Raw genomic sequence first — 10,956 nt, 5'->3', positions numbered from 1 at the left:
GAAACACCGGAAACCAGCTGCTGGGACTTTCACAATAAAAGTTCTGGCGAGAGGAAAAGTTCGGTTTTTAATCCAGATTAAAGGCAATTAAATTTATTGTAATAAAGTAAATACATGTAAAATATAATCAGAAATATTAATTAACAGGTCTATCTGTTTTTTTCTGGAAGTATTATGATGTTTCTGAAACGGTTAAACATGCTGAAATGTGTTAGCATCTCTACTGTTGCTAATAGCATAGCAGAGTGGTGGTTTTCTTGTTTTTTCGTCCTCTGAGCGAATAAAAACATATTTTAACAACATCGTATTCCCTTTTTCAGCTTTTGGTGCGGTGTAAGTCTATAACAGGAAGCTGTTTGTGCGTGCTGCTCGAGCTTGACACTGACCACTGAGGAAAACGGAGCAGAAGAGCGAAACATGGCGACTTCGAACAATCCGCGGAAATTCAGCGAGAAAATCGCTTTACACACCCAGAAGCAGGCGGAGGAGACGGCGGCGTTTGAAGAAGTGATGAAGGACCTCAGCATCACGCGCGCTGCGAGGGTAACGACTCCGCATCTTCATCTTTTCCTCCTCTTCCTCAGCGCGCGAGCTGTCAGACGAGCGCGCGGCGGAAGCACGCAGCCAGGGCTCAGCTGGTAAACAATAACAAAGCTGGAGCTCCGCTCGCGCAGGGTGTCGCGGCGCTCGCGCGGATTGCAGACGCGTCGTCCTGAGAAAGTTGCTGCAATCTTTCTGTCCCACGCGGGTGGAAAGCAGAGGGGCGTGCACATGCATGCCTGTGTGACAGCGCGCGCCCAGCCGTGGAGACGGAGTTAGCAGCTCGCGCGCGCTTCCAGAGGCGATTAGAAAAATGTAGATTTATGTGTAAAAACCTATGAAAGACAAAAGCATTTAGCTTTTCTTCTAAAAACGGAGGCTGGTGGAGCGTGCGTGTTGCTGATGTATGGAGAGGTGAGAGTGTGCGTGTGCGCGCTCACTGCAGCTTTGCAAACTTGTCCAGCAGGTCCTCAGGCCTGTGCACGCCCACCATATGAGTGACATGTACGCCAAAGATGAAGGCCATCAGATTATGTGAATTTAAGCCAAACAAGCAACACAAATCCTATGGAGGGAGGCAGGCGCAGGCTTCAGCTCCTGCTGCTGCTGGGGGAGGCCGGGGGAGGCTGGGGGAGGCAGGGTCCTGCTTGTTCAGATGGATGCTGATCTCAGCTAATCACCAAGCAGGACCCAGTCAGTGTCCAGGCGTAATCCATCCATCCATCCATCCCTTCCTCTTGGTTTGCAACCACAGCTGGATCTCTGCAGTAAAAGATGCTCATCTACCTCTTATCTCTCTATCGGATCAAATGTTAGTGTTTTTCCTTGTAACCGCTGATTATTAGTCATCAGAAGATCTGTGTTGCCGGATGCATGACCAGATAAGCGGAGCTCTTGAAAACAGTTTATCTGAGTGTTTCAGTCTGACTTTATCTTCTTTTACGTTCCAGTCAGATAGCTGGACAGGCTCCAGTACTTCTTTGCTGAAGATTAAATGTTTGTGGTCGTTCAGGGAAAGTCATTGTCAGTGTGAATGCAATTCATCAAAATGTTCCAGTTTTCTTCTCTTTCAGCACTTCACTCCTCTTTAACCGTTTGTGTCACTTCAGACATTAAATTATTCAACTCTTCGGTACATTCAGGAGACTTAAGCTATGACTTTTTTCATGGCAAAGTTTTGTAGTTTTTGAGATATTCAACGTTTTGTAAAAATAACTTGTGATTGGATGACAAGCCTTCGAAGTAAATGCGGATTGGACACAGAAAAAAATTCAGCTCAGCCATTGGTCAGTTTTTGCATAATGAGCTGCAAAGTGCTTCAACAGGATTCAGAGCTCTGCACCAGTTTCCAGTGTCCGATATATGACAGCCTTATCAATACTGACAACATTCTTTCTGTACCTGTGTGGAAGGGTCTCATAACAGCCATGTACACATGTAGATGTTGTCTTTGTCTATGCTGGTTTGAAACCAGTAAGTTTCACATAAATTCATCATGGTGTTTCATATTTATTGAAGCTGCTTCCATTCACACCGTGTCAAGTTGCAGGATTGCACCAATAGCTGCAGCAGAGTCTAACTGTTACTGTTGTAAACATCAGTATTGGTGGTATCAGCAAAGACTTTTGCAACTTATTGCAACTTATTCCCTTAGAAAGGGGGGTACCCCTGTTACATCAAGTCAGCTCAGTCGTAGCCTGTTAGGTATTGGTGGGTGGAGGTTCCCAGCATGCCTTGCGGATTCTCTTGCTTTATAACACTGACTACTTTCAGCTTGCATCTTTGTGATAGGGTCTCACAACAGTCATGTACAAATAGCGATGCTCCTACATCTAACTCTGATCTGTGCTGCTTTGAAACCAGCAAATTTTTCATAAATTCATTCCCAACCAATGTGGAGGAAATTTGCAAAAACAAGACAAAGTATTTGATTCAAGCTGAAAAGTAAAGGGAATTTTTCAAAAATCCCATATTCTACAGTAATTTTTTTCCCAAATGTTAGTGTCTGGAGGTTAAATAAGGCTGTGAGCCAGAGGAGAGTGTTTAAGCCTTGATCATAGATCTGCCCTACAACTGTTTTTAAATCATGCCTGCTGCCAATCCTTAAGAAATTCTTAGTTTGCAACACTTAAAAATTTGTAGTTCTTTTACCCAGTATGCTCTAACAACTTACATTCTTCAGTATCCGGTACATCACGGTCTGTCTTTTTTGCAACACTTCGGCAGGATATTCCTTCCTACTAATGAAAAGTGCTGGCTTACATCACCACTAGATATCACTCGAAGACCAGAAAAGAAAAGAAACTGCGCGCTCTTCATTCTATGCTGCTTTTCAGTTGATCAGCAGATCTGTCTCTGTAGTCGCTAAAGTTATATAGTTAACATTCAAACATAATAATTCTGTGATTAGATGACATTTAATAATAATTTCTGCTAAGAATTTTTAACCGTATTTAGTTCTTCATAGCATTATAGTCACATATTCAATATTTTTCTAAGGTATCTCCACGTGCACTAATATAGAATAAATCCTTTTCTCAATAGAAGAGTTTTATCTTTTCCCATTCAGATATGTGTGTTATAGGAGGTGGCCTAGTGGTGATGGAATAGGACTTTGGAAGTCATGGGTTCAAACCCATGTCTGCTCAATACCTCATGCCTGCTCAATACAACATCTCACCTCCTTCCTCTTTTTAATCTTTCAGAAAGAATTCCTCTCTCTGCATTTTTTATCACTTCGTTTTTTCATTCTTTTGATTTATTTCATACTTTATCAGATTGTAAAGAATACTGCACGTCTGCTAGCTGCTGTAATGTGCTGCTGCAGTGTCCTCTGTCAGAAGGAGACACATCCAGAGATGATTTATGCGATTTAAGGTGGTTTATTCACCGTACAACGGTGGTGATAATAACATTATGTTGAGCTTTCTACACACCAAAACAATCCTATCATATTGAAATTACAATTTTACTCCATCAGTTAATGAAGCTGAACCAAAGCAGTTCAAAAAGTTAAAGGTGTTCCTTTAAATTGCCTCTAGATCGGCCTAAAACTATAACAACATCATGCTCCTAATCCATGACAGATTCATCTTAGTTTTCACCCCTTAAATATTAACAGGTTTGTCACTAACCTGTGACATCTTCAGCTTTTTTGCATTATACATCAGTAATTACACATTATCGCATTCACACCTGTTGTTATGTAATAACAGCACAGTTCTACTTATTATTGGTTCCTTGCCTGCTGACACCGAGCAGTTGGGTTGAACGAGTCGATGTAATTGAATGGTAATGGTTTCTCTAATGGAAACAGGAAAAGGAGGTCTGTTTTAATTCAACATGTTTTAGATTTTGCAGTAGGAAGTTTGCAGAAGCAACAAGCACGTCTCGGATTATCTGTTTCCACCACGTTGGGGCAGCCTCATGCCCTTAGCAAGATGCTCTCTGTCTGCAAATACAACAGTAAATTTAATTCACATGAAAGAAATCCAGCTTCCCTGATCTCTTCTTGATTTTCTCCATGTTGTCCTGCTGCAGCTACAGCTGCAGAAGACCAAGTACCTGCAGCTTGGACAGAACCGAGGGCAGTACTATGGAGGTTCTTTGCCAAACGTCAATCAGGTTGGAAACAGCGCCGTTGATGTGCCTTTTCAGGTGAGTTTGATATGGTATTTACTTTCACATGCCTGTTGAACATCAACAACTCCAACTCCAAAATGTTCAGGATGATGTGTGGATTTAAATAAAACCAGAGTCTCGTCTGGTCATCTTTTCTTCCCAGGAGAAAATAAACAACATGGCAGATGATGAAACAGACATTTTATCATCTGATGGAAAATACGAGCTGACTGTGAATCTGATGCAGCAACACATGCAGGACCTTTTACTGGTTGAACTGGGAATGGGTCAGTGATATGGCCCGGAAAACTGGTCTAACTGGGTATAAAAGGAGCTTTTCAGAGTCTCTTAGATGGAAAAATGGTCAGAGCTTCACAAGTCTAAGACACACTGGATCTAAACATTCACAAAAATGTTTCTCAGACTTTAAAGAGTCACCATCTACAGTGTAGAATATCATCCGAAGATTCAGAAGGAATCTCTGTATGCAGAGGACACGGCTCAATGCTGGCGATCTTTGCATTAAAAGCAGGCAAAATTCTCAACTGGAAATCACTGCATGGACTCAGAAAGACTTTCAGAAATCAACGTTCCCCCTGAAATTCACAAATGCAGATTAAAGCCCCATCAGCTCCATATATGTAAACAGGATTGAGAAACACCACCATTGTTGGGATGTTGCCTTAATACATTTTATACATATAAAATTTAATATCAATTCCAAAAAACCAGACACTTGGTTTCTAAATGTCATCAATCCATATGAGACATTTTACTTTTTCGTGGAAATATGATTCAGTTTGAATTCAGCATGGTCTTGCTGAAATCTGCAAAGTCTTCCCTGAACGAGGCAATGTCTGGATGGGAGAAGATGTGAAATACTGATGTCTTCATTTTAAATTTATTGGTTTTAATATCCTTAAATGGGTCTGGACTGGAATTAATTTTTATGGATGCTAACAGGTGCTAACGATACTAAACATCACACTGGAACTACTTTGTACAGACGTGTTGCTGCATCAGATTAACATTTTCCATCAGTTGATAAAATGTCAGTTTCATCATCTCAAACGTTGTTTATCTTGTCCCAGAAAAAAAAGATGGATGATGAGATTCTGTTTTTATTTACATTTCACACAGAGACCGGACTTTAATGAAAGAGCAGTAGAATTTCTTCTTCTTATGGGAAGTTCTGCTTTCCTTGACCTGTGTGTTTAACTTATGTAAAGAACAAATGTGGTGTTTTGTTAAGAGGAAACCGAAGGCTAAGTGACTTTCCAAAGCTGCAGCCTTATTTTGTTTGCTGGAATGTGATGCACTAAAGTCCGCACCACACCGTTCTTGCTTCCATGTCCAGTCATCCACCTAACTGGACTTGTAGGAAGACAACAATCAGAGAAATATTCACAATTGGTTCATTTTCACCACTAAATGTATAAAATCACATAAATACTCCATACAGGTCTTTAAGTCCACCTACATCCCTTATGGGACTCATACAGCCCACATGCTTTATGATATGGGATCAGTTCAAGTCCACTCTGTCCCCACATAGACCAGAAGTAACCTTTCTGGGCCCCACATAGACACGCTGGATGCATCCCGTGTTCCTGGAAAAGATGTTCTGTTTCAGAAGGGTCCAATCATCAGGATTAAGCAGAGAAAACATGTAAGGCAGGGGGGTCCAAAGTCAGTCCTTGAAGGCCACAATCCTGCAGGTTTTCTACATCCATCCTTCCTCCAACGCACTTTACTCAAACGGATCCAGAATCCTCTGACTCATTCATTTGAGCCAGTTGTGTTGGAGCAGGGATATAAAAAACCTTCAGGATTGTGGCCCTCAAAGACCAGAGCTGGACACCTCTGATGTAAGGAGGCGCACTGGAAGGATGGTGGGGAACCATCATCTTCCAGGAAGAAACACCAGCTGGTTGAAACACCACATGGAAGGAAAACAGCAGTAGAACTCAGCAGCATGTTCTATAGTACAGAACATTTCCACGTGAACAATGTGGAGGAACTGAAGGGACTCACAGCGGTGGAACCAGAAGAAAACCACAGATCAGAGGAGAACTGGACCTCAGAGCCCGCTTCAGAGTGCTGGAGAGCAGAAAGACTGGACTCTGGAGCTGGAGGAAGCTCATTACGTCGACGCTTCAGGATTTTTCTTTGTTATTAAAACAGGAGGTGACATGCAGACTTGGAAAAGAAAAGAAAACTGTCTTCGTTTTAGTGCTCTGCTTTACCTGTTAATAACCTTCATCCGGTTCTTCATCCGGTTCTTCATCCTGTTCTTCATCCGGTTCTTCATCCGGTTCTTCATCCTGTTCTTCATCCGGTTCTTCATCCGGTTCTTCATCCTGTTCTTCATCCGGTTCTTCATCCTGTTCTTCATCCGGTTCTTCATCCTGTTCATCCGGTTCTTCATCCTGTTCTTCATCCTGTTCTTCATCCGGTTCTTCATCCGGTTATTCATCCTGTTCTTCATCCGGTTCTTCATCCTGTTCTTCATCCGGTTCTTCATCCGGTTCTTCATCCTGTTCTTCATCCTGTTCTTCATCCGGTTATTCATCCAGTTCTTCATCCGGTTCTTCATCCTGTTCTTCATCCTGTTCTTCATCCTGTTCTTCATCCGGTTCTTCATCCTGTTCTTCATCCGGTTCTTCATCCTGTTCTTCATCCGGTTCTTCATCCGGTTATTCATCCTGTTCTTCATCCGGTTCTTCATCCGGTTATTCATCCAGTTCTTCATCCGGTTCTTCATCCGGTTCTTCATCCTGTTCTTCATCCGGTTCTTCATCCGGTTCTTCATCCTGTTCTTCATCCGGTTCTTCATCCTGTTCATCCGGTTCTTCATCCTGTTCTTCATCCGGTTCTTCATCCTGTTCTTCATCCGGTTATTCATCCTGTTCTTCATCCGGTTCTTCATCCGGTTATTCATCCAGTTCTTCATCCGGTTATTCATCCAGTTATTCATCCTGTTCTTCATCCGGTTCTTCATCCTGTTCTTCATCCGGTTCTTGATCCGGTTATTCATCCGGTTCTTCATCCTGTTCTTCATTCGGTTATTCATCCGGTTCTTCATCCTGTTCTTCATTCGGTTCTTCATCCTGTTCTTCATCCGGTTCTTCATCCAGTTCTTCATCCTGTTCTTCATCCGGTTCTTCATTCAGTTCTTCATCCTGTTCTTCATCCGGTTCTTCATCCAGTTCTTCATCCTGTTCTTCATCCGGTTCTTCATTCGGTTATTCATCCGGTTCTTCATCCTGTTCTTCATTCGGTTCTTCATCCTGTTCTTCATCCGGTTCTTCATCCAGTTCTTCATCCTGTTCTTCATCCGGTTCTTCATTCAGTTCTTCATCCTGTTCTTCATCCGGTTCTTCATCCTGTTCTTCATCCGGTTCTTCATCCTGTTCTTCATCCGGTTCTTCATCCTGTTCTTCATCCGGTTCTTCATCCTGTTCTTCATCCGGTTCTTCATCCTGTTCTTCATCCGGTTATTCATCCAGTTCTTCATCCTGTTCTTCATCCGGTTCTTCATCCTGTTCTTCATCCGGTTCTTGATCCGGTTATTCATCCTGTTCTTCATCCGGTTCTTCATCCTGTTCTTCATCCGGTTACTCATCCTGTTCTTCATCCGGTTCTTCATCCGGTTCTTGATCCGGTTATTCATCCTGTTCTTCATCCGGTTCTTCATCCGGTTATTCATCCTGTTCTTCATCCGGTTACTCATCCTGTTCTTCATCCGGTTCTTCATCCGGTTATTCATCCAGTTCTTCATCCTGTTCTTCATCCGGTTCTTCATCCAGTTCTTGATCCGGTTATTCATCCTGTTCTTCATCCGGTTCTTCATCCGGTTCTTCATCCGGTTCTTGATCCGGTTATTCATCCTGTTCTTCATCCGGTTCTTCATCCGGTTCTTGATCCGGTTATTCATCCTGTTCTTCATGCGGTTCTTCATCCGGTTCTTCATCCTGTTCTTCATCCGGTTCTTCATCCGGTTATTCATCCAGTTCTTCATCCTGTTCTTCATCCGGTTCTTCATCCGGTTCTTCATCCAGTTCTTGATCCGGTTATTCATCCTGTTCTTCATCCGGTTCTTCATCCTGTTCTTCATCCGGTTATTAATCCGGTCCTTCATCCGGTTATTAATCCTGTTCTTCATCCGGTTCTTCATCTGGTTCTTCATCCAGTTCTTCATCCGGTTCTTCATCCGGTTCTTCATCCGGTTCTTCATCCAGTTCTTCATCCGGTTATTCATCCTGTTCTTCATCCGGTTCTTCATCCGGTTATTCATCCTGTTCTTCATCCTGTTCTTCATCCGGTTCTTCATCCGGTTCTTCATCCAGTTCTTCATCCGGTTATTCATCCGGTTATTAATCCTGTTCTTCATCCGGTTCTTCATCTGGTTCTTCATCCGGTTCTTCATCCTGTTCTTCATCCGGTTCTTCATCCGGTTCTTCATCCAGTTCTTCATCCGGTTATTCATCCTGTTCTTCATCCGGTTCTTCATCCGGTTATTCATCCTGTTCTTCATCCTGTTCTTCATCCAGTTCTTGATCCGGTTATTCATCCTGTTCTTCATCCGGTTCTTCATCCGGTTCTTCATCCGGTTCTTGATCCGGTTATTCATCCTGTTCTTCATCCGGTTCTTCATCCGGTTCTTGATCCGGTTATTCATCCTGTTCTTCATGCGGTTCTTCATCCGGTTCTTCATCCTGTTCTTCATCCGGTTCTTCATCCGGTTATTCATCCAGTTCTTCATCCTGTTCTTCATCCGGTTCTTCATCCGGTTCTTCATCCGGTTCTTCATCCAGTTCTTGATCCGGTTATTCATCCTGTTCTTCATCCGGTTCTTCATCCTGTTCTTCATCCGGTTATTAATCCGGTCCTTCATCCGGTTATTAATCCTGTTCTTCATCCGGTTCTTCATCTGGTTCTTCATCCAGTTCTTCATCCGGTTCTTCATCCGGTTCTTCATCCGGTTCTTCATCCAGTTCTTCATCCGGTTATTCATCCTGTTCTTCATCCGGTTCTTCATCCGGTTATTCATCCTGTTCTTCATCCTGTTCTTCATCCGGTTCTTCATCCGGTTCTTCATCCAGTTCTTCATCCGGTTATTCATCCGGTTATTAATCCTGTTCTTCATCCGGTTCTTCATCTGGTTCTTCATCCGGTTCTTCATCCTGTTCTTCATCCGGTTCTTCATCCGGTTCTTCATCCAGTTCTTCATCCGGTTATTCATCCTGTTCTTCATCCGGTTCTTCATCCGGTTCTTCATCCTGTTCTTCATCCTGTTCTTCATCCGGTTCTTCATCCGGTTATTCATCCTGTTCTTCATCCGGTTCTTCATCCGGTTCTTCATCCGGTTCTTCATCCTGTTCTTCATTCGGTTCTTCATCCTGTTCTTCATCCGGTTCTTCATCCAGTTCTTCATCCTGTTCTTCATCCGGTTCTTCATTCGGTTCTTCATCCTGATCTTCATCCGGTTCTTCATCCAGTTCTTGATCCGGTTATTCATCCTGTTCTTCATCCGGTTCTTCATCCAGTTCTTCATCCTGTTCTTCATCCGGTTCTTCATCCTGTTCTTCATCCGGTTCTTCATCCAGTTCTTCATCCTGTTCTTCATCCGGTTCTTCATCCAGTTCTTCATCCAGTTCTTCATCCTGTTCTTCATCCGGTTATTCATCCGGTTATTCATCCAGTTCTTCATCCTGTTCTTCATTCGGTTCTTCATCCGGTTCTTCATCCAGTTCTTGATCCGGTTATTCATCCTGTTCTTCATCCGGTTCTTCATCCTGTTCTTCATCCGGTTTTTCATCCAGTTCTTCATCCTGTTCTTCATCCGGTTATTCATCCTGTTCTTCATCCGGTTCTTCATCCGGTTCTTCATCCAGTTCTTGATCCGGTTATTCATCCGGTTCTTCATCCGGTTCTTCATCCTGTTCTTCATCCGGTTCTTCATCCGGTTATTAATCCTGTTCTTCATCCGGTTATTAATCCTGTTCTTCATCCGGTTATTAATCCTGTTCTTCATCCGGTTCTTCATCCTGTTCTTCATCCGGTTCTTCATCCGGTTCTTCATCCTGTTCTTCATCCGGTTCTTCATCCGGTTATTCATCCTGTTCTTCATCCGGTTCTTCATCCGGTTATTCATCCTGTTCTTCATCCGGTTCTTCATCCGGTTATTCATCCAGTTCTTCATCCTGTTCTTCATCCGGTTATTCATCCTTTTCTTCATCCGGTTCTTCATCCTGTTCTTCATCCGGTTATTCATCCTGTTCTTCATCCGGTTCTTCATCCGGTTCTTCATCCTGTTCTTCATCCGGTTATTCATCCTGTTCTTCATTCGGTTCTTCATCCTGTTCTTCATCCTGTTCTTCATCCGGTTCTTGATCCGGTTATTCATCCTGTTCTTCATCCGGTTCTTCATCCTGTTCTTCATCCGGTTCTTCATCCGGTTATTCATCCTGTTCTTCATCCGGTTCTTCATCCGGTTATTCATCCAGTTCTTCATCCTGTTCTTCATCCGGTTATTCATCCTGTTCTTCATCCTGTTCTTCATCCGGTTATTCATCCTGTTCTTCATCCGGTTCTTCATCCTGTTCTTCATCCGGTTCTTCATCCGGTTATTCATCCAGTTCTTCATCCTGTTCTTCATCCGGTTCTTCATCCTGTTCTTCATCCGGTTCTTGATCCGGTTATTCATCCTGTTCTTCATCCGGTTCTTCATCCTGTTCTTCATCCGGTTACTCATCCTGTTCTTCATCCGGTTCTTCATCCGGTTCTTGATCC

At 42.9% G+C, this 10,956-nt stretch overlaps 1 protein-coding gene across 1 annotated transcript in view; it reads left to right on the top strand.

Moving 5' to 3' along the window:
• Window positions 1-416: 416 nt before the first annotated feature.
• crtc1a (CREB regulated transcription coactivator 1a) overlaps window positions 417-10,956 on the top strand; it is a gene marked incomplete at its 3' end in the record, with an annotated part of 69,052 nt that continues 58,512 nt past the window's right edge. Inside the window, exons 1-2 of the mRNA XM_079243197.1 lie at window positions 417-543; window positions 4,081-4,197. Coding sequence (XP_079099323.1) covers window positions 418-543; window positions 4,081-4,197 — 243 coding nt within the window. The 5' untranslated portion in view covers window position 417. The remainder of the gene's footprint in view (window positions 544-4,080; window positions 4,198-10,956) is intronic.

This window comes from Telmatherina bonti (assembly GCF_933228915.1).
Source record: "Telmatherina bonti genome assembly, chromosome: 7".
NCBI lineage: Eukaryota > Metazoa > Chordata > Actinopteri > Atheriniformes > Telmatherinidae > Telmatherina > Telmatherina bonti.
The sequence above is the reverse complement of the archived record's forward strand: the minus strand, read 5'-3'. Positions and strand labels throughout refer to the sequence as shown.